This window comes from Dermacentor albipictus, chromosome 1, assembly GCF_038994185.2.
Source record: "Dermacentor albipictus isolate Rhodes 1998 colony chromosome 1, USDA_Dalb.pri_finalv2, whole genome shotgun sequence".
NCBI lineage: Eukaryota > Metazoa > Arthropoda > Arachnida > Ixodida > Ixodidae > Dermacentor > Dermacentor albipictus.
In genome coordinates, this window is record NC_091821.1 from 108,298,655 (window position 1) to 108,322,959 (window position 24,305).

Consider the following 24,305-nt stretch of genomic DNA (forward strand, 5'->3'; position numbering starts at 1 on the left):
ATTAGCTCTTTGAATAAATGTTCGCAAAGGAAGACGTCATAAAAATATATTTGAGACGACCACCATAAGTATACAAGCAGAGAGAACGAGGGCGAACAAACGAAAACACCACAGAAAGCGCCCGTACAACGCACGAACTGTAGCAGACGACAGGCGCGAGTCCGTGCCCTGACGTCACGCGAGTGGCGCTCGCAGCGCCGCTCGTGTTCGTTCTCGGGGCTAATAGTCGGGCGCACCGGCGCAGCTAACGTAACCGGCGGCTTCCAACGCGCCCCGACGGGCCCGGCGCCGATTTGGCTCCGGAGCCATTCGCGCGTCGAAGTCGGCGGAACTCTCGCACCACAATGCATTGCGCGCGAAGAAAAAGGCGCCAACACAACTCCGCAGACGGCTTTTGCGGACGGCGCGCGACTTGGCGAACCTTCTGCGCATGCTCCGAAGATAGCAGCCTACGGCGCGCGCGTTGAAGTATAAAGGGGATGGCCTCCCGGCTGGCGCAGCGCAACCGACGTAGCGTGACTGACCGCGAACGACGCTCGCCCGCGCGCCGATAACGTCGGACTATAAACGGGCCTTAACGCTGTCGACGTCGTAGTCTTCCTGCTGCTGCTGTCGTGACGCACAAGCTCGCATCACGCGCACACAGTTGCTTGAGGTACACGCAAGCGATGGTCCGTCTTGCAACGCTTTACGGATCCACAAGCGGTGCTGAATAGCTAGCTGCATGCCAAATTCTTCGCACAACGTTAATTCCCACAGTGAGTGGGATCCGCACAGCTCTTTTTCTTTTGCCTTTCTTGATATTTCGAAGTATTAGAGCAGTAATGGCACAAATGTGGGAGAATCTATGTAGAACCATGCTATCGTTACTGCTTAAATACTCTATTGCCTGGAAATCGTGTTCCGTATACACAAAGCGCTGTTACGCTAGAATTGTTCGTAAGATAATATTCCAGCCAATCCTGATGCTGGGGAGGAAAGAGAAAAGTAGAAGGCAGGGAAGTTAACCAGAATAACGTCCGGTTGGCTACCCTACACCGGGGGAATGGGAAAGGGGAAAACAAAGATCACAGGGAGAGAGAGGAGGGAAGGAAAGAAGGAAATTGCGGCGAGTTCGCTGACGCGTGTAGTCTTACAGAAATTGTATTAATAGTCACAGATGGTCGCACAAACCCGTCATCCTTAAGAAACACAAAAGCGCCTTCACCGCTTTATGGGCCGACGGGCGATGGGGGCGGTGTTCCAGCAGCACCTGCACAGAAAGCGGCCGATAGTCCAGTTTTTGGAAAGCTTTGGCAAGTTCTTGTCTCTCTGGGGCATATCTTGGACAGTGGCACAGCAGGTGGTCGATGTTTTCTTCGGTGCCACAGACCTCGCATGCTGCACTGTCAGTCACTCCAATTATTGTAGAGTATGCCTTTGTGAAGGCAACTCCTAACCAAAGGCGACAGAGAAGCGCAGCTTCACGTCGAGGAAGTCCGAGTGCAGGTCGTAGTTGCAGGGAGGGGTTTAGTCGATGCAGTCGTGTAAGTCGTAAGTTTGACGAGTTCCACTCGGTCACTGTGAGACTGCGTGCCAGGTATCGAAGCTGCCTTGCAGCGTCAGTCCTCGAAAGCGGAATTGGAACGCTGTGCTCTTCTTGATGTGCAGTGCGAGCAGCGTTATCGGCGAAACCATTGCCACTGATTCCACAGTGGCCAGGTACCCATTGGAAAACGACCTCGTGACCTTTTTTTTGGACATCATGGCAACATTTCACGACTTCGTATATCAATTGGTCATGACATTCGTGTCGGAGAACTGACTGCGTGCACTGTAATGCCGGTTTTGAATCACAGAACGCAGCCCCTTTTCTAGGTCTTTCAGAATCAATGAATTTCAGTGCTCGACGCATGGCCGTTAGTTCTGCCGCCGTTGAGGTCGTGACATGCGATGTCTTGAACCGCAGTGTCATTCCTCGCGTTGGTATAACCACGGCACCACCAGAACTGCACGGCGTAGTCGATCCATCGGTATAGATGTGCACGTGGTTGCTGTACTTTTCATGCAGAAGTAAGCTCAGCTGTTTTAGAGCAGGGGCCGGTATATCTATCTTCTTCTGTAGTTCTGAGATCATTATATGTACTTGTGGACGGCTCAAACACCTCGGAGGAAACGCTGGCTTGGCCGCAGGTGCGCACCCTGAAGTAAACGACGCACGATGTGCACTGACAATACCGCTAAATGTCGAGCAGGGCCTTGCAGCAGTGAGGCTCGCCAAGTGGTGGAAAGGGGTCCTAGCACAATGCCTGAGATGCATACGCATTGTCTCAACGGTAATGTGCGTCGTGATTGGATAATCCTGCGCAAGGGCAATGGTTTCCCCGTTGATGCACTGCGTGGTAAGCCAAGACATATCTTAAGGGCTTGGGCTTGAATACTCTGAATCGTACGCAGGTTAGTCTTGCAGGTGTTGGATATTGCAGGCAGGCTGTATCGCAGGAATCCAATGAACAACGCCATGTACAGTTGTAACATAGCGTGTATAGATACTCCCCAACTTTTTCCTGCAAGGAACCTGAACAGGTGACAGATAGCAGTCAGCCGCCTTTTCACGTAATTGACGTGCGGAGTCCAAGACAGGTCTCTGTCAATTATGACTCCCAAGAACCTGTGACTTCTGCTGTATGGTATAAGTTGTCCGTTAATAGATACGCCGTAACCAGACATTGGCTTCGTGGTGAATGCCACCATTGCGCACTTTCCGCGTGAAATTTCAAGTCCTTGTTGACGAAAGTAGCAAGATGTCATTGTGGCTGCCTTCTGAAGCCGAGCGCGAAGTTGAAGTCGTGTCACACCTTATGCCCAAATGCAGATGTCGTCCACATAGATGGAAAGTCGTATGGTGCTTGGCAGGTTGTAAAATAATCCACTGAGGGTTAGATTGAAAGGAGTCGGCCTAAGCACTCCGCCTTGAGGGACTCCTCGGCTACCGTAATGCTCGGATGTCGGGCCATTTTCTGTGTGCACGTAGAATGGTCTCCTCTGTAAGTAGTTGCACACCGACATATACATCTTACCACCAAGTCCGACGGTTTCTAACGTGCTAAGGATGGCTTCATGGGTGACATTATCATAAGCTCCTTTAACGTCTAGAAACAGAGCAGCAGATAGTCGCTTACAGACCTTTTGGTGTTGCACAGATGTTATCAAGTCAACAATGCTGTCTGTTGACGAACGGCCCCGTCTGAATACGGCCATAGCATGTGGGTAGATTTCATAGTACTCTAAGTACCATTCTAGACGTGTTAAAATCATTCTTCCCATTGTTTTTCCGACACAGCTGGAAAGTGCGATCGGACGGTATGAGGAAATGTCCAAAGGCGACTTGCCAGCTTTAAGAAGTGGAATGAGGCGAGTTGACTTCCGCTCTTGCGGAAACGTATCCGCCTGCCAGGAGTCGTTGTACAGGAGCAAGAGTGCCTTCCGAGCTCGGTCTCCTTAGTTACACAGGGCACGGCATGTAGTGCCGTCCAGTCCTGGCGCTGAAGAACGCCTGCAAAAAGCCAGCGCAGCTTTTAGTTCTTCCATAGAAAAGGGACATTCCATGCGGGGATCGCGTGAGAACAGTGGGTGGTCGAGCGTTCCCGTACCCGTTCCATCGGAATTTGCCTCGCCAGCAATCTTTCTGCAGAAAGATTCAGCGACGTAAATATCTCTACATTGTAGATAAAGCGCCAGAAATTTAAACGGGTGGCGCTGACCAAAGGTTGTGCGAAGGTCACGAACAGTCCTCCATATAAGCGACAAAGGTTTTCGTGGATCCAGGGACTCGCAAAAGGATGCCCATTGTCGCGAAGCCAGCTTGTTCATGTGACGCTGTATTTTCTTTTGTGTTCGTCTAGCCAATGTGTGCATCTATATCTTCGCTCCGCACGACGGCGAAATGCTCGAAGTTTTGCTAGTTCGATATCGAAATCGGTGCGGGAAGAACTCCTCGAAAGCAAATGCGTGATTGTTTCTATGGCATCCTTTGTCGCGCCCTGTAGGTCATAGGAGGTGCCGTCACGACAACAGTCTTCCATTATTATTTTGTATTTAGACCAATCGGTGCACTGAACGGTTCTGGAGGACTTGGAGCTAGTCAAACCTTCGATCTTCAAATAGGTTGGGATGTGGTCGCTACCCCGTGTTTCTAAATCCGAAAACCAGTGCACTCTTCTCGAAAGCGAAAGTGAAACGAAGGTTAGGTCCAAGCAGCTGCTATACGCTGATCCACGCAGATATGTAGGGCTTCCATCATTTGAGAAGCAAAATTCACGTTCAGAGGCAAAGGACACCAACGTTCTGCCTCTAGAGTTAACTTTGAAGCTTCCCCATAGGTAATGGTGGATGTTAAAGCCACCAGTGAGCACCCACGGCTGTGGAGTCGATGTCAAAATTCCCCGTAGGCGCTCACAATCTAGACGGCTTGCTGGAGATAAATAGGCTTTAAGAATTGTTAACGTGAGCTTTTTCTTCTTCACTGTTAAGCAAACGTATTGATTTGCTTCGTCAGGAGGCACTGGGTGATGTACATTAGTCAAGTCACGGTGTATAAACACAACAACCTTGCTGCACTCTCCGTGGGTAGAGGACATAAAGCCCTCATACCCGGACAGTCTGATGGGAGCTGACAGGTTGGGCTCGCAAATCACGATAATGTGGAACTGGTGCGTAAAGACAAACTGTCTAAAGTCGGACATGCGTGACTTAAGCCCTCTGCCGTTCCACTGAAAGACAGATGCATTCTTGACTTCCTCATGAAACGACGGCATCTGCCGGGCCGTGGTTTTACCGTAGAGCCGCAAGCACCGGACTCAAGGTGTCCAGCACCTGCAGTGCGCTCTGTGCCGACGGGGTTTTCATGCTGCTGAGTAGAATGCGCATGGCGTCCATAAGTAACTTCAGCATCACTATGACTTGGCGATCCTCAGTCGTCGTCCCATCCGCGGTTTGTGAGGTCATTGAGGGCGGTGCAATTTGATGTGACTCCGAGGCAGGTTGTGCTCGTGGAAGTGTAGGCCACTCTTCAGGAGGTGAGAGTGTCGCCCCAGTCTTCGTTTTCGCAGTGTCTGTTTTTGTGGAAGTCGGCGTTGATACGGTAGCCGCTTTGCCGAAGATGGTGTATATCTTTCAGTAGACGTAACTCTTCGTGCTGCTCTTCGGTGCCGATGTCATCGTCGCCTGAGTGTAGCGGCAGCCTCTCTGTGTGTTGAATGGTCCCGTACCATACGTTTCAGTACTGCTCGCTCGTTCCTCACCCGCGGGCAATCATTGGATGAGGCCTCATGCGTACCATGGCAGTTAGGGCATTTAACACAGTTGCGCGGCAGGCATCTGCTGAATGAGATTCGGCGCACCGTGAGCACACGAGGTTATTCCTACAGACACCTTTTACGTGTCCCATCTTGCAGCATTTGTAGCATTGCAGGGGCTTCGGTACGTATGGGCGGACTGGATGGCGGACGTGGCCAACTTCGACGTGTGAGGGAAGGCTGTCTCCATCAAACCACAGCTTCAGGCAACAGGTGTTGCCAAGTCTTGTGATGTGCGTGATAAGAGTGCCTTCTGTAGTTGACTTTATTAATATTGGTAAGTCGTCGGTTGGTATAGAAATATCGACATCATAAATGACGCCGACAGTGCCACTGCAGCCAATAGGTATCATGGATCGCACTTGCACTTTGTAGATCTCCGTTACGTGCCGCAGGCTTTGCAGTGCACTACGGTGTAGAACATCTACTGCAAGGACATTCTTCCGTGCCTTTATTCTCACGTCCTTTGTCTCATTTGGCGTGATTCCCTCAAGAAACGCAGAAAGGACTTGCCTGTTTAGGAGTCGCAGATTTGACACTGGGTCCACAGGCATGAAGAGCATAGTGTACGGCCAGCGCTGTGGTGTTTTCTTCACGGTGGAGACACTTGGCGACGATGACCGCCGTAGCAGTCTTCTTTTTGTGGTTCGGCTCATGACAAGCGTGAAATCGTCGTCCGACGAGTCGACGCTGTCCGAATACAACTCGGTTGCCTCGCTGTCCGTGTCACTTGACGCATTTCCACGTTTCCTGGACGCGACCCCACATGATGGCTTGGCTCCAGGAAGGTCTTCGAGGGCTTCTTCGTCCATTGCCGCAACACGGGAGCGGCAGCTCCCAGAGTTTGGAAAGTAACGAAGCGAGACAAAGGTACAAGCGTTCTATGATAGAAACACTTCCCCTGATGCTGGACATACTATTATCGAAGGCGGCAAGCCAATGAAAAAAAAAGCACTTCAGAACAAAGCTTTGCGAATTCGGCCCCTCGTTATAGACTGGTCCCTGTTATTACTTAACCGAATATTTTCCGTTCATGCTTTTTCTATAAATGGATAGTGATGTCCAATGCGTTCATAGCATTCCTCCCCTTTAGTATACTGCAACTTATAACCACTGGTCATCAAAACAGTGCGTAATTGGATAACAGGAAATAATGCTTAAGATATATCTTTCTAATGTGCTTTATTTAGGCTGCTAAAAACTCTCAGACTCACAGAAGTCGATATCAGCATGATGTCCACATGACGGTAACTGAAGAAATCCGAAGGGCACAAAATGTGTTTTGTTACGTGCACGGGCCGCAAGAATGCACGCAACGAGTGCTTAATCAAGCCCATATGTTCCAGCAACGGCTCGGGACAGAACGTTCAGCGTTTGCTTTCGAGAAACAGGAAGAGAAACCCCTCAACGGAAGAACCATTAAGGAAAAGGAAGACCATCTATCTAGTTTCGGAATTAAAGCATACATGTGGCAGAGGTAGCTAAACGTCTGATGAGCACATTTATAGCACCGCGAAATGAACCGGGCGTGTACGCCAAGCCAAAGCAGAGCGGCGATCGAAACGTGCCCCGGATGTGGCGCAAGCTTCGTTAGAAATTTCTTGAGCTAAGCTGGCGGCCACAGTAGCCTAGAAGTATTAAAAGCTCCTTCGTTAAGATCAGCGCTCAGTGAGCGACCGAAAACGCAGAACACAACAAGAGAAACGGGCATACGAGGCTGAAACGAAGAGAAGATGAGTGGGAAAATAGGCGAAATAAAATGCGAAACTTGACTAAGCATGCACTGCACCAGTGGTATAAAAAAGTTGCGCGGCTTGTGGAAGCAAGAAACAGCCTTGGGTAGGCACTCTTTTTTTTTCTTCGAATATTTCTACCTGACGGAAAACTGTAAGCCTGGGATGGCGTGGAGCTGTGCGTCAGTGAGTTTCATATTAAATTTTGAGAGTGGGCTGGGAGATTTATTTTTAAGCGCCAAGGGCTCGTGCATAAAAGCCATGATCCATATTCACAAAACCTCTTAAGCTAGGATTCTTCGCAAGAGATAATTGCAGTCAATCCTGACGCTGGACATATCATTAGCGAGGGCGACCGCTAATGGCAAGGAACACTTACGAACAAAAAGCGTCGTGAGTTTGACCCCATAACCTCTCGCACGACAACTGCTGGCGACAAGGCATCTAATTTCCGACAAGGCTACATCATGCTTGAGAAGTTTGCAATGGTCCGAGAATTTATCTTTCTGACGCGTCGTCCGACTTATCGAACGATTTTGATGCGCATACGTTTACCTATGGGAGCACTTCCACGCTGAATGAAATTCATACAATTAACGTATTTGTCAACTGGAAATTTTCCTTTTAGTCCGGAATTCACTAAGCTGTGCTTTTCGTACACAATTTCTTAGCCAGGATGTTCTTATGCGCCAATATAAGGGTGCAGCCGAAGCGGCAGCGCATTTAACTTGGCGTCGTATGAGAGCGATGAGGAAACAAAACTCGAATTAAACGACAAGAAATGAAACAAGTGCGGTCAGCCGATAGCATGATCGCCTATCATGCATCTGTAGTTGAGGCTATATTCTTACGACAAATCGTTACGCGAAAATTGCGCATATATTACGCATTTCTGTTCGACAGCTTCCTTTTCCGGGCGTCTGCTACAGCGCCGACAAGTGCAACCGCGCTCGCCCGTTCACCGCACCACCGTCAAAGGAATGGCCGTAGGAGTGCCATGCATTCTTCTCGCATTTCTGCGAGACACAGGACTGAGGGACTCATGGTGACATTTTTGGCGTAGAAAAAAACGCTCAGGCGGAGCGATTGCCGGCCAGTTCTGCCGGGCTAACCCCGCCTGTAGCAACAGCACCGACGCCATCACCACCATCATTTTACCGAGCGAAAAAAAAAACGTATTTATTTGTGCACTAATTACGGAAAGGAAAAAAAGAAAGCCGCATAATATATAGCTCATATAGAGTGAAGGCAAGGCGACCAGCACCCGTATGTTTATCGGTATGGTATGTGCGCGATCGCGCCGCACATTGCTGCAGGTGCGGTTCTGGTGCCGCGCATAGGCTCAATCCGAGCTACCTGGGCAGCCGGTACCGTCTATGGTCGACGATGCTGCCGAGCGCCAATCGACGACGGAACGCGCGCTTCCTTCGCATAGGATACGTGTCATGGGCACTGAGAGCTATGAAAGCAGCCCTGAAAGAGAAATGCAGAAAGAAGAAAAGTTCACTATGTAACATCCGCACCTGCAAGTATCGCTTCCTATCAGACTTTGACATCTTATCAGCGTTCATCGCTTCTTCTTGGCTTCTCCTCAGCTGGTAAAACGCGATGATGCCTCGAACCAGGTGAAGCGTTTGTTTTTTTGCCCGAAACAGAGGCGAAATGCGCAACGGCCCGTATACAACAAATTTGGAGACCGGTAATTATTCATAGGTTTGTGACGTCTGAGCCTGGAACCCCTAACTACACTGTCTGTCATAGCCCAAGTGACACATCATAAAGGCTAATCACTCGACATTACCACAATGATCAGCGCCAACGTTTCCACAAATATGCCAGCCTCGTAAGAAAACACATTCAACTGCAAGTCAGAATACTACACAACACCATACATGAAACACATAATGGTTCAACCTTCCAGCTGGTTTCGGATCAAATCGGTTCAAGTCGTCGATCTTGCAACACTGACGCACTTTGTTCGGAGCAATCACTGAACATACAGTACGAGTATAAGGTGGGGGAGGTGGTATCCTAAAGGCGACAGGCACCGTTCTGAACATATGCGAATGCTTCCTCTCCGTACGAAGCAAACTGGCGCTCAAGAGCAACAGTGCGTTAAAATTGTGGTCGAATTTTGGATGTTGTAAAACGCCATCAGCCTGTTTACCTGTAGTTACTCCTGACCTGCGTTACCTGATTCCAAGTTGGGCTAGCAAATTTTCTTATTTCATACCCCACCAACTTTTCCTCCGTCCCCGACAGCGCTTCCTTTCCCCTAGCACCCACTCAGTATTTCTAGTTGACCACCAATTATCTGCCCTGCGAATTACGTGGCCTGCCAAACTCCAATATTCCTCTTAATTTCTACGACCACTATCCTGGTTTGTTCTTTGATCAACACCGCTCTCTTCCTGTCTCTTAACAGTACATCTAACATTCTTCGTTCCATCCCTTGTTTGAACGGTCCTTAGCTTGTTCTCAAGCTTCATTGTTAACCTCCAAGTTTCTGCTTCATATGGCAATACTGTAAGAATGGAATGATTGTACACTTTTCAAAGACAGCTGCGAGCTCCCAGTGATGATTTGGTAATGCCGGCCATATGCGCTCCAACCCATTCTCATTCTTCTGTAAGTTTCCTTCTGCATTTCCATTGTCTTCAATTGTCCAATTTCCTTTGTATTCTGCATAATAATCTTCTGCATATTATTCTGCCGATCATGAATTGTTGTTCGCATGACAGGTTATCCAACATTGTCTTTGTCTTCTGCATATTATTCTTCAACTTACTCTTACACTTTCTTGGTTAAGGTCCTCAATCAATTGTTGCAACGTGTCCCCAGCGTTGCTGAACAGGACAATGCCATCGGCAAGCTGAATGTTGTTGAGATATTTGCCGTTGATTCCCACCCTTAGTCTTTCCCAGTCTAATAGTTCGAATACTTCTTCTAAGCATGCGGTGAACATAGTTGAAGAGATTGTGTGTCCTTGTCTGACCGTTTTCTCGATAAGCATTTTTCCACTTTACTTGCGGGTAATTAAAACATGTGAAGCCGGAACTATCACTGAGGCAGAGTCGAAGCCTGAGAAGTTGTGGATACTTGTGCTGTGACTGAATGTAAATATGGAAGTTACACATAAATGAAAGACTTTTTGAGTTGTCAGCCGAATGCTCCAAGCACCGCGGCCTTGATGATAAGTTCGTTAGGTCCTTCAGTACAATCCATACGATATATACTTACACCGCTAATTACACACAAACGTAGCTTCGTCCAAACGGACTGAAATAAGTGATTGAACTGTGCACCACCCGGATAGCGCACAAGGCAGCATAATTCGAGCGACGTAAATACTGATCTTGCTGATACGACGCGTTTTCGTGACCGCGCTTAGCGTCGTGCACGCTTCACATTGTTCACTTGGCGATACCAGGCTACTGTGGCCGGCTTTGTCATGCCGGCCATCAATCAGTCCATCAATGGCGGTACGTAGCTTCATTCGCCGTCTTTTCTTTTTTTATATGCCATCGTATTGATGTCGCGCTTCTTATCATAGTATTGCCGTCCGTCGTACGCATACATTCGCTCACACCGCCGGCCACAGGATAAGCAAAATCATGAGCACAGACACTACGTCGCTTTGACTCAGTGCTCAATGGAAACCATGAGCAATATAAAACAAGTCTGAGGCTAACAGTCGGAAGACGACAGCGAATTGTACTACATCAGCAAGAAGTTTTCATAATTAGAAACGCTTATCTTTTTTGTTGTTCATGTTGTTGTTGTTGTTGCATCTTGCATGGAGAATCATGAGCCTCAAAAGCGTTGAAAAAGTAATCGTCCGCAGCCGTATAAGCGAGACAAAGCTGAAACTAAAAAAAATGACAAAGAAAACGATAGAAGGGCTCAAAACAGGTCAATGATAAACTTGACTGTTGTCAGGGACAAACATTACACGTTGTTAAGAATGGCGGGCTGCAAAACAAGATTGCCACACAGTTACGACAGGGCGACACGACGCGCATCTCCCCCTCACCGTCGCTGCAGCTGGGAGGCGTTCGAAGAAGCGGCCTTTGTGCTGGAATCCGCCACCCGCCCCATCGACATTGTGACGGGACGAGTTCGGTGTGTGAACAATGGTTTCGGAGTTCCCCAACGTGGACCTGATTTGACACGCATGGACAAGCTGCCGTGGGGAAGCCGTATTTTGGGGCTTCTCACGCTTCGGCATGACGCAAAACAACGAGCGACCCTCGATCGGCGTCGATAGTTCCCGGAACGGCACCCCTCCAACGCCGTCGTTTGGGCTTCGGAATGTGTATGTCTTTGTGTCTGTAAACTGATCTGCAGAGCAGCGGCGAGTTGGTGATGAGTAAACGAACAGTCGCCGCCTCGTATGGCCGGCGGATCGAGTGTATAAAAACTGTGGTTGTGCGAATGCTGAGGACACTTCTCTTGAGCAGTCATGTTAGACTGAGTCACTTCTCTCATGCAGTCATGTTGGACTGTTACTCTTTTTCTCAAGCAGTCATGTTAGACTGATTTAATTTCTGTAAATAAACCCTTTTTCCTCGTTCTCGATGAGAAGCAGTTCTTCACTTCATCAACGATCTCAGCGTAAATAAGTTGGACGACGGCATGGGCCAGCTACCTTCGAATTCATGCCGTACTCCAATCTTGGCAAAGGACCACGGACGATGGGATTGAGCCCCCAATCCTGACAACGTATATTTGCTACCATCCAATAGCGTGTCGTGACCAGTATGAAAAGTCGGGCTATTGTGCGCATAAACACAGCCTGTCAGACATTAAGCAGAAGTTTCTAGCACAGCATTAACAGCATTAACGTTACTGCCTCCCACAGCAGCGCACACAAAATACAATTTTGCACTAAAGCTGCTCAATGCACTTTGAGATGAGAAATCACAGCGCTCCACAGAAATGTAAGTACGCGCCATCCACGACTACCAGTTGCGGCCTCTGGCCAATCGGCCGCAACAGCGCGTTGCAACGCTTACTTGCGTCAGCTCGAACGGCGCAGATGGACCTAAGTATGTTCGCAAGGCTACTACCCACCCGCCGTGGTTGCTCAGTGGCTATGGTGTTGGGCTGCTGAGCACGAGGTCGCGGGATCGAATCCCGGCCACGGCGGCCGCATTTCGATGGGGGCGAAATGCGAAAACACCCGTGTGCTTAGATTTAGGTGCACGTTAAAGAACCCCAGGTGGTCAAAATTTCCGGAGTCCTCTACTACGGCGTGCCTCATAATCAGAAAGTGGTTTTGGCACGTAAAACCCCAAATATTAAAAAAGGCTACTACCCCTCCCCCTCCATTGTAGAAATTTCTTCTTACGTCGGCTGCTGCGACGGCTGTTAAGTTTTGGGAATCGACTTACGCTTACTATTGGCGGAAGTACTGAAGTTCGCACCTCTGCTACCATTACATACATGACTATGGCGGCCGCATTTCGATGAGGGCGAAATGTGAAAACACCCATGCACTTAGATTTAGGTGCACGTTAAAGAACCTGAGATGGTCCAAATTTCCGGAGCCCCACTGCGGCGTGCCTCATAATGAGATCGTGGTTTTGGCACGTAAAATCCCATAATTTGATTTTAGTTAGGTGCACGCCCTTTTTAGACTACAGCGCTTGTCTTTGCAGCGGCGGGCATCGCAAGCTTGCTGACTTTACAAACAGTTTTAGCTTTGTGAATACGGTTTTCTCATACGATTTTTTTCTTCCGCAACAATTTGTTCGCAAGCTCGCTTATTGAATTCTGGCCCTGATTAGCGCTTATGTTTATATCATTCCCAGCAGCAGGAAATGAAAAAGAGGACATGAATGTTTAATTATTGTAATTTTGTGCTACAAACCAGGAGTTACATGGTGCGACGCGTGGTCTGATGTGATGTATGGCAAATCTGAAAAACGAATGTTCCGGTTGTTAGAATCAGATGAAACCTGTTGGTAACTTGCTAAATGCTATTATCACTTAGGATTGTCACGCAAGATAATACCATATGTCTTCTCCTTCATACAACCCTCACCAACAGCGTGCGAAGTTCCGTTTTATATGCATATGTTGCAGTTGGAGACTTTTAATTCATTCTCTGGTGTGCGGGTAGCGAAAGTTATCCGTCGGGAAATGTATGTACAAATCCTTGTCACCCACTACGTAGCTTCATTATTTATTTTAATTATTTCATTTATTTATTTTATGCATACTGCGAACCACTTCTGTGGTCCAAGAAGGAGGACCTTATGTCGTACAAAAGAGAACAACAAGAACAAAAGACAACCAAATATTCAAAAGAAATGCAGAAAGTAAATATATATACATTAGAACAATATATTTAACAGCTACGGAAGTGGCACTCCAGTTCGCGTACGATATCACTAGTATCAAAGATACTTTCAGGTTATTAATTGCACTCAAATACAGTTATAGAAACGAAACTACCTAAAGGCGTTTGTTCTGGCGAAAATTGGTGCCAGTGCTCTATTATGAGTATGACAAGTTTTCCTAGTCATGTGTGGCTTTACACACGCTGGGATGGTAAGTGACTGGCAGTCGCAGTCGCAACTGGCAGTCACTTTGTGTGCGCGCCGTCCAAGGATTATTCTGCACGCGGCCGACCTTGAAGTATACCGAAACTGGTGGGGACGAGTGTGTGTACGTGTCGCGGTAGGTTCACGCTCGGCTCGGACCATCAGTCACGATTAATTTTGCTCCCTGCGTGTTTCCAAGACCGTGTCTGCTCGCTTCAAGTCTGGCGCCTATTGGATCGCGTCGGCTTGCCTGATTGGTCTGAGTAGGTGATTAATGAAGAGGCCTGTGTCTCCCGATGGTTCGCGTGTGCCTTCGACACTGCAAAAACCGATTTAAGGAGGAGGTCCGAGTCTTTTCGAGGTGAGCAAGGAGACAGCAGCCCACGGTGCCACTTCATCACAGGAACGCGCCGACATTCTCACTCCGCGTCTTCTTCCGCATTGCCAACTGTATACGATCTGTTCTTACACAGGTCAACCTGGAAGCTAATCACTGCTAGCTTCCTTGACGCTAGGCGAGCTACCTTCATGTATCGCCCAGCGCGTGGCTGTCTGCCGACTAGCTACAGGCGCTTTACGGCCATCCCGACTCGTGGGGTGTGCCCTTTCTGTGGAGGTCGTGAGGTCAAGGTCCATATCTTTTCGCAGTGTCTGCTGTTCACAGCTCTTATCGAACGGATATAGCTAGACTATTTAGCCTCCCAGATGTTCTATGCGCGTCGTGCGCGCCGATGGACGCGCCACTGCTGGCGGCCTTGCGCACAACACTCGGGAAAGGAGCCAGCCGCACGCCGTAGTTTGGTACGTCGTTCATCGTGCTTCTCTGTCTTATTCACGTTTTCAGAGCAAAATGAGCAACATCCTTCGCATGTGTGGGGTGGCCAAAGCTTCAAGGAATGTCGAAGAATAATTGTTGCACGGTGGGGGGCTCAAATACCGTAAAAACGTTCCGGCGATATGGTTCTAATCATTCCCCGCAAAGCCTCATCAGCGCGAGCAACGGTAGCAATGGATCGCCCCCGTTCGGCGGGAAATTTCTTGTTCTCATCTTTTCCGTTGTCGTGTCAGTGTTTTTTACACTCGATCATATTTAGACGGTTAAGCGACGAAGTTCATCTGCAGTGCAGCATACGGTTTAAAGGCATTTCGCTAAAGTTATGAATGCCGTTTGCCGCTTCGCTTCTTTACCGCGTTGCGCTAGCTAGGCAGCACGTCTGCACGAGCGCATTGTGTTGCATGTTAAAGCTACTGAAGCTTGCAAGAACTGAAATTATTAGTTTTATGGGGCCCGGCAAATCCTCGCACCAGCTGTCGCGCACTTCATGTTTTTGCATCTATTTTATGTGTAGCTTCGCGCATGTTGAACTGTTGCTAGTCGCTTCATGCATAAATCTTGTTGATTCTTTCGAGCTGCAAGGTTTTCACCCTGCCTCGTTTGTAAAGTGTCTAAATCACGCTATGTCTTATCGGAATGATACCAAGCAAGTGATTCTTCAACAGCTTTATTCTTCTTGCCCGAGGGCATCTTAGATAGTGTGCTTTTTTGGGAAATGTGTTTAGAATATAGGTAGTTCAGGCGATAATTGCTAATAGTTGCTGCATATGGTATTTTTGTTCCATTTTCACTGAAAAGTTCGCGTCACATTTGGGAAGTCATCACACCTCCATGCTTTCTCAGCAGACTTACCACGCCGAGTGATTTGTTTATTTCAGAACACAGTCGCTTAATGCACGTGAATTTTTTACTCAACCAAATTATCTCTTATTATGCTTACGCCGCAGGAAACTAGGCCCGACCTTGGCGCCAACGCTCATCTACTTTGACTGGCGCCGCTCTGCATGCCTTTAAATATATCATGTGGCATCTCTCTCTAGTAAAATTAAAAAAAGTGCTGAAAAGTTGGTTAGAATTTAGATTTGTAAGTTTCCAAGCAGCTCCCTTGGGGAATTTAAAATTGTAAGAACTGCAGCGGGAACTGCAGTTTATCGGCGTATGCAGCAGAACTGTGTCGGCGGTACAGTGCTAGCTAACACGCGCTTTTGTTAACCCGTGCGTTTGGTGACTTCGTTGACTAGTGTACGCGTTTCCATCAATAAATTCGCAATTACTCTTCTTGAGGTGACTCACATGTACTCATCGCCAGAAATGTCACAACGACATGTGCAGACATCACACCATGCGGATTTGTTTGAGATATAAGTCTACACTAACGACGGGTGCTTACTATTGACGTACAGAAGCAGCATTACGGTAAGGGTAAAATTAAAAAAAAGAAAAACGATCGAGACATCGCATTACTCAATAAAATTTCGGGGCTAGTTAATATGAGCTCCATTTCGTGTAAATGGGGTTCATGGCGTTTACCTGCTGGACGCACCTGGCACGTATGTGGACCAGTTTGTCCCAAACAAGCATCGTGTTCATACCAGCTACCACAGAGGCCAGCGTCTTCCCTACAGCTGTCACCGCAGAAGAAGCAGTTTGGCACCCGAACGAAGGAGAAATCGGAGCCGCGAACTTCAGCCATCCTTGCTGCAAAGGGTTGTCGCCTGCTCCCGAGCGCACTGTTGGAAGCGCCCGCTAGCAACGTTGCCCGCTAGGGGGCTATCAGTGGCGCCTCTATAGGCGGTGCACTACGCGTATACCAAATTTCAGAAGGGCCCTCTGTTGGGCTAGTTGGTCTAACACTGTAAATTACAAATACAGCAAAAAAATACACATACACATAAAAAGACACGTAAAGACACATAAAGAAAGCGCTTGTCCGCGTCTTTCGTGTCTTCTTTGTGTGTATGTGCCGTGATTTTCGAGGATTTAGGAGGAAAGCTCTCCATCAAGCTGTGACGCATGTATTTAGGGTTGCTCGACTAGGCCGCTCGAGGCAGTCTATCGTCGTCTTTCCGCTTGTCTTTGTGGAACCAGGAGCAAAAACCGGTCGTGGCGCATCTGAATACGATCGCGTTGCCCCGGGGACGCCTTTTCTGGTCTCAATAGTTGTATGTCCAAACCTCTTCTGCGTTCAGGCAATCCGAGCGTCTGTTGGGCTCGTGTCCCTGAATACCGACATGTCTGTTTGTGTGTGGAGCGCAGTCGCTCAGTTCTTGCTGCTCCACAGGGGCCCCCTTCTCCGGGAAAGACCGTCGGCCCGAACCAAAGCCTCCCACCCAGTCAACCCGCGTGAGTGGGGGGAGGGGGGTGGGGTCAATGTAGCGAATGATGCTGGGTTGATGAGTACATGTAACCTCTGGGACGAGGCACCGACGGGTGCCAAGTCTTCTTGCCATCTAACAACGGTACCAGACCAGTTAGGCAGGCCACCGACGACCGGTATGACATTGTTTCGTACGTACTATGTGTACAGTGTAACTTTTAAGTAATACCAAGTTAATAAACCTAGTTTTTCGAATGCTACTTCTCGTCGTCGTCATGCCCGCCGATCTGCACTGGCGTCTGCCGGAGCCCATTTCCCTTCATTGTCATCTCCCTGGTGAGCTGATGCGTCCGAACGTTAACAGCTGCGTCACTTCGCTATAATACTTTGGTACACAGAGTGACCCAACTATCATGTATCAAGATTTAAAAGATATGCAAATGCCACCTAGCTGAACAGAACCAAGATAATGCTGTTTGCCATCGCTTGGAGGCACTCGGATAATTTTTTTGCATTCCACCTAGTTACACAATTAGTCTTAATTAATTAATCAACTTCTCAAATGTTATAATTGGATGAAAAGCGTCAATGGCAAAATCGTAGAGCAACATAAAAAAATGTGAAGGACGCTTAAGCTTCGCCTTTAAGAGTGGAATGCTACAACATTCAGAGATCGCTGTCAGCTCGTCACGCTTCCCGGCAACCGCAGCTTTCTTGCGGATGCGTGGAGGCGCGCGTAACGGTGTTGTTGCAAGGAACCGAGCGGGCCGCGCCGATCTTTGTGTTTGAGTTTTCGCGTAACAAAAAATTGTTTTCTGGCATATTCAAATGAAACTCCGACGTTATCGTGTCGGTAGGGTGTGTTTAGGTCGTACTTTACGACTTCTCTAACGCCTTTTACTTTGAGGAATTCAATTAGTTCAGTAACGGATCTGTGCCGTGCGGAGGGCCTGCGTGGTTGTGGTTCGGAATGCTTTTTTCGCGAAACGATGTCCGACGCCTACAACGGAATTTTTGCGACACGGGGCGTTAACGCTAAACTCCCGATACAGCTTTCTGATGCTTAATACGTGCTACATGAGAGTGTTTTTCCAAGCGTGAAAGAATACGGCCAATTGCCCGGCAATTTGCCCGTATTTGCCCACAAATACGGGCAAAATTGCCGCGCAATTGGCCGTTCGAGGCACTCTCTCGCTCGGAAAAAACACGCTCGGAAAACACTTTCATGTAGCACGTTTTGAGCAACACAAAGCTGTATCGGGAGTTTTTCATGTTGCTCTAAAATTTTCTCATTGGTAATTTTCATCTAATTATAATCTTTTAAAAGTTGATTAATTAATTAATACTAATGATGTAATTAGGCGGAATAAAAAGATAATCTGAGTGTCGCCAAGCGACGGCAAACACCATTGCATTGATTCTGTCCAGATACGTTGCATTTGCATATTTTTAAATCTTGGTGCGTGATAGTTGGGACACTCTGCATATGTGAGGCTTCGCTTGGCGATTATACAAGGCTGCTTCCAGCACGCGTCTTTACGGCTGTCACCAACACATACATTTCGAATAATCATGCAAATGCAGACCTTTCAACTGACGTGCATTCATTATTCCGTCCTCTCGCAGGTATGACGGTGCAGGAGATCGAGGAGGAGAACGCGCAAACCATCAACGACCTATACCGCCTGCTGAAGAAGTACAGCAACCTCCGGGGCATCGTGCATGGGCTGCAGATTGCCTACACGGACGCTAAGGTGTACCCTTTCATACCGCGCTACAACATGCTCAAGGATATGATCAAGTGCGTGCTCCGGGACCCGAGCTACATGGAGGTCTGCCACGAAGACATCTCCCGGACCTAGTGGCGCCTTGCTGCTGGTTGCATCAGCCTATCGCTGCTGCCGCGCTGTCGCTTCTGTAACCACAGCGCCGCGCGAAGCGGACCGCGGCACCGGACGCAGCGAGCGGCCACGACGCTCGCCACGCCGCAGGGCCGCTGTCGCGCTTCTGTGACGCACTCCCCGCCTTTCGGCCTAAAGGAAACGATAGCCCCACGAGCTATCACTAAGTCAGCACCTTTCTTTCCCCTCAAACTCGGCTCTATATTAACGCTTGCTGTTTGTTTTGCAATCAACATTGCCAAGGAACGCACGCGAAAAAAAGAAAACGACTCCCACATATGGCTGTCGCCTTAGCTTAGTGGTATCTGGGCATGCACTGAACGCACGCAGAGCGCGTGTCACTGCATCGTTAGCCGTCGGTAACATGACGTCATTCATGTCCGCACTACAAGCGCGCTGTCACCTTCGGTGACGCGTCATGTCAGAGACACGGGCTCACTGCAACGCTCACGTGTGCGCACTTGCAGACTTAATTGCTCGGCCGGCAAGCAACCGTTCCCAAACCACTTTTCTTTTGTTGCTGCAAACACGCTTGATTCGCAGGTTCCTCTCCCCTTGCTTCTGTTATCGCGGTAACGTCATTAGCTTAGTGGCCGCGGCAACGATGTATACGAGCGGCGCCAGATTTACCGGGTATAGGTGTTGTCGACGTGCGTCCATGTCGTTTCTCGGTGCAAAGGTGAAAAACTGCCTCGCGACCAAGGAGGCGCACACCTGATTCGTCGCTACCGCGGTCATTAAGACGCCCATTAGAGACTGAGCATGCCCCTCTCTCCGCTCCACCGCTCCCCCTCACCCCCTCCCAAGGAGCCGCCATCTCGTTTTTTCCCCCCATCGACGGCTTACCACCGCTCGGGTGTCGACGAGTCAGCCGACTGAACTCGGCGTCTGGAAAAACTTCCTCGCCTGTCTGTGAACTCACTTACTGCATATATGGTGCCGCTTGACGTACACATACGAACACGAAAACTCACTGTCGCTCCAGCGGTTCTCAGCAACGATGAGCTTACGCGTCCTGTGTAATGCGCGCAAATTAACTTACTCGAGGGCCAATTTTAGCGTACCTTGTGCACGCAACCAGTTTGCCACGGGCATATTCAACTTCGGTATAGCCGTATATTGCACGCCGATGAGGAGAGAGAAAACCCGAACGCGGAGACAAAAGAATACGCGCCACGCGCAGAAGGCGACGCCGTGCGTCTTTTTTCCCCGCACCTCCCCCGCAGTTACACACGAGGTGTAGTTCGGCCTGCATGCGTGGAGCCGTGCCCTGGGCGAACTGGTTGGAACGGCGTGCTCTCGGGAGTCGCGAAGCGACTGCGTTGTCTTGTCGCGCACACCTGCGCGATGTTGCTTGACTGCCGCTGTATGTTTCTGAGGGCAGGATCCTTTTCTCCCGGGCTGCATTTTCCTGTGCTCTGCGGGAAGACAGAAAAGGCGCGCTGACGTCTTGTAGAGACGCTACGGCGAGGCCATGTGTACTATAAGAACACGCGGCGTCACTGAGAGAGACAGACGTCGGCAACCTTCTGCAGAAGCGGGCCGGGTTCCCTCGACGGCGTCAGATAGAGGCCGGGCGGTGAACCGAATGCTCATGAAAGAACAAAAACAAAAGGGTTTAGATTTCAGCATTCGCGTCCAGGTAGCATGGGACAGACGCCAGAAAATGGCATTCCCTGCATTCGGCTAAACGGTAGTCAAGAAAAAAAAGGAAAGAAAAATGCCAGTTATCCACGTAGCAGGACACTGCTACGCGACGTGCTGTTGGACATGCTGGGCGTGTTGGATTGTTGTGACGTGCTGTTAGGATATCAGTGAAGTTGGAACGTGTGCGAGCGAGATTGGTGGATGGATAATGCCAAAAGGGAACGACTCTGTTTAGATCGCAATTCGAAGCTAATGGTGCAGTCAGCCATTAGATGGAATAAGAGAGCGTACGGGGGGGATGGAATGGAGAACATTTTTCTCGAGTTGTGTAGCATGAGTGGAGCGACAGTGCCTGGAGGGAAAGATCCGGCCAAGCCTGCAAGCCGCTGGTTGTCGACCTCTTTGCTAGGCCACCTAAACTGCGTTTGTTGTACAAATTCGAACGTTCCATACGAGTGAGTTCATTTTTGGAACTGTAAGCGATCTAGCTAGTTGCACTTTATAGGCACGCGTGACTAAATTTATGGCACATCAGGTTCTCAAAAGAAAAGCTCGTAGAACCGCGATAGTCCCACACCTATAATTGTAGAGTGACGTCGGATTGAAATGGGTGCTCCAACCACGCGGAAACATTTTACCTGCTATAGTCTTAGCGACTAGCGTCTGTGCTGCCGCTGCTCTAGTTACCAGTACAACGCAAGAACAAGAAATATGTTTAGCTGTTTGCCGTTAGTCTACCGCATTGGATCCACTTTGAATCGATCATGTAGAAGTCGCGTTGTTGGCATTAGCTACACTGCATATAACGGGTTTGTTGTTGTTTTTCTTTCTCGAACGATGTGTATGTATACGGTGCAGAGAGACGAAGAGCTGTTCTCGTTCCTCTCTATAAATGCTATCTGTGTGTCGTGCATACATATCACAAGGTGTCAACGAGCGCTGTTTTAAAAAGAAGAGCGCAGTTTGCATGGCATGCCTTGTCACGCTGTTTGTATACATACATTGATGTCTCCATGTGATACCGGGCTTACAAGGCTTCTTGTAACATATGTGTTCGCCGGTGTGCCGGATTGTGATTTTTGTAATTGTTGCACGTTGAACTAGGGACATGGCTGAGCAACCCCTTGGGCCGCCGCGTATATTATGGCACATGCAAGGCGCGCGCGCACCTCTGGCCACTTGGGCCTTGCGAAACACACGAAGAGGCGGAAACAGAACATGACATACTTTAACACACACCACACACTGCGGTACCACATCCCCTCGTTGTTCTGCACTCGACAGAATTCACTATTACCAGGTGCTCTTATTTTCTGTTGCTGTTGTTGGTTTCGCCGTTCTTTCCTCAAAGGTCAGCAAGCCCAGAACGCAGGCATCTTCGTTGGTTCACTATTAAAGGGCCCTTCACCAGGTTTGACCATTTTGAGGTGACAAGCGCAGTGCATACAATGTGCGCTAACGATCGTGTCTGCTAAGTATTACATCCCTACACGCCGCGGAAAGAGCCTAAATTTCAAACCAGACGACGTTTGCCCTTTCTCATCGCGTGCGCCGCGCTCCCAGCCAGAGAGTCAACGTCAATCGCGCAAGTGCGCCTACGTACATGGCCGTGCTGTGACGTCACTCGTAGGGACACGTGATTTCGATAATTATTCAAGGCAGCATCAGTTATTTGTTTAATCTGTTGCTTCAATAGATGAATTAAAGTTGAGATACATAACAAAACATACAAACATTACCTCTGCGTGTTTTTGTCTTCGTACCGTAGCAAGAAAGATGTACATTCGACCGATTCTTTAACAGTACCGCTCGAGCATCCACTAGCCGGCCGGTCAGCGCCTTTTAACGGCGCGAGGCGATGAGATCGTCGAGGACTTGTTGATCTCTTGCGGCTCTCTCTTGCTCGTGCTGATATCGTCGCTTCGCGCCGTTAGATGGCGTTCATCGGCCGGCCGATCGAGGCTCGCGCGGTACTGTTAAACAATCGGCCGACTTCCGTTTCGTCTGATTGTTCTCACTTCGTGCAGTAGCGCACAGGGGACGAAATTGTCTTTTTTTTTCCGTGTTACAGCGCCGCAGTCGTGCTCTTTCATCCTCTTGCGTCTGCTCAGTGTTCGTGATTGTGACACTGACTTGTACCGCTAATCAGGTGTTCTCGTGCAGCGCGCGCGAAACGAGGCAAACAGCTCGCGCGCGAAACCGTCGCTGGAAGTGCGCCACTCAGTAAAAGCGCGCGCGAGAGAGAGAAAGAAAAAAATGAGCGACCAGTGACGCATTCGTCACGCGACCCTCCGGTTTCGGTATGGGAGAACGCAGGGAGGGAATTTCGCTTGCGGAGGCTAGACGGGGATAGTGGAGAGAGTGTCTATGATGGGGGTGACGCTCGCCTCCTGAAATCATGGGTGCGCGGCACTTCAAATATTTCTGTCTCTGCTATTAATGAACTAATCTGAAAAATTGTTGCTGTGGAACACCCATTAGAGATCGCGTAACGACTTCCAGCGCATAACCAAAATTTTCGATGTGGCCTGGTGAGGGGTCCCTCAAGGCATGCTGCTTGTTTAGACATCGAGTTGTTTTAAATTAAAAAAATAAGATTTATCGCTGCAAGCAATTCAGTGGAAGTCAGTGCATCGCGCTTTGCGAGGATTTTCATAGGAACGTTATGCTTTAAGGCGTAATTTTGGCGCAGTTGGAAACGTGAATATGAGCGGTGGTGCTGGAATTTTTTCTTCGAGGCTTATTGTGCACGCGCTGAGTGTAAATATACACACACGTTCGCAACCCCCGTCAGTCCAAAATACAACACATACATTGAAATGCTGCCTTAATATTCTTTCCTTTTCGATGACATTCCTAGTCTTGATTTTGACAAAAAGCTTGAACGTTATTTTCTTACTCTCACAGCTATGGGCTACAGGTGCTGTGACTTTCTACGTCTTCACCGTTCCGATGCAGTGGTCTTCGCCAGCGATGTGGACGGCCTTCACTTATATGAACGTCTCTGTAGAGCTTTCTTGGGGGAACACCGAAAAGAGAGAGACGCACCTCGGCCAACGAAACGCGAGGCGGAACCGACGGGAACCGGAGAGTCCGCGCAGTCTAGATTGACTCAGCAGTGGTCCGGACAACGCAGAACCGAGTTTTGCCCCCCGCTCTCGGAGTCACCGGCTCACGTAATTCGATTGAGACTCAATCGACAAGATGGCCGGTTATTTTTTTCTCCAACCCTCTTCGATCGGTGCCTCAACAGACTGCCGTCATGAACGACGTACGCGAAAGAGGTGAGGCGGAGTGGGAGGGCACCTTGTTTTTAGAGCCAAGGTTAATTGTGCCCTCGCGCGCTCAATGGGAGGCTCCCCCGCGACAGCCGCGCTCGGCTGTTCGTGGGGGCAGCGCCCCCGTCATCGCCAAGGGCGACGCAGAAGTCGAGGCGCGCACGCCGCCGCTGAACGGAGCCCGGAAGGCCCGTCGTCGCAGGGAGACAACGACCGCCGCTGGAAAAAGAAAGGGCCTGTTGACACGCCGTCGGCCGCCGGCAAACGCCTAATGGCGATCAGCGACGTGTGTCACGTTCGCAGGCGCGCGATCGCTACGGTTTCCGAAGGACGGAACGCCCTTAGCAAATACTGCGTCAACGCCGCTGCACGTCCACTGTACTGCACACAAAGAAATGGACACACTGCCGAGCACGCGCGGTACCAGCTCCCGTTTGTGTACAGTGCGAGTCGGTTAACGACAATATTTGCTCTGTGCACACAGTTAGGACACGATTCCCGCATTGTCAAGCGCGTTCACTATCTGGCCAAACTTCAGCTCGCAAAACGGCTACTACAGCCTTGAACGCTTCAGTGCTGCCGCTACGTCTATCATGCTGCTTGCAACCGAAGCGGCGCCTTTGCATTATGGTAGTGCATCTGTCCGCACTTATGAGATTTTACGGCGCCTTAAGGAGCGCAGAAAACGAGACGTCGGCTGTGCAGAAAAC

At 49.2% G+C, this 24,305-nt stretch overlaps 2 protein-coding genes across 2 annotated transcripts in view; one reads left to right on the forward strand and one right to left on the reverse strand.

The window, feature by feature from the left end:
- The window catches only part of LOC135907701 (uncharacterized), a 198,862-nt gene extending 175,234 nt beyond the window's left edge, over positions 1-23,628 (forward strand). The window contains exon 5 of the mRNA XM_065439409.1: positions 18,396-23,628. Coding sequence (XP_065295481.1) covers positions 18,396-18,631 — 236 coding nt within the window. The 3' untranslated portion in view covers positions 18,632-23,628. The remainder of the gene's footprint in view (positions 1-18,395) is intronic.
- LOC135907699 (uncharacterized) overlaps positions 1-24,305 on the reverse strand; it is a 232,016-nt gene that overhangs the window by 42,212 nt on the left and 165,499 nt on the right. The window lies entirely within an intron of this gene.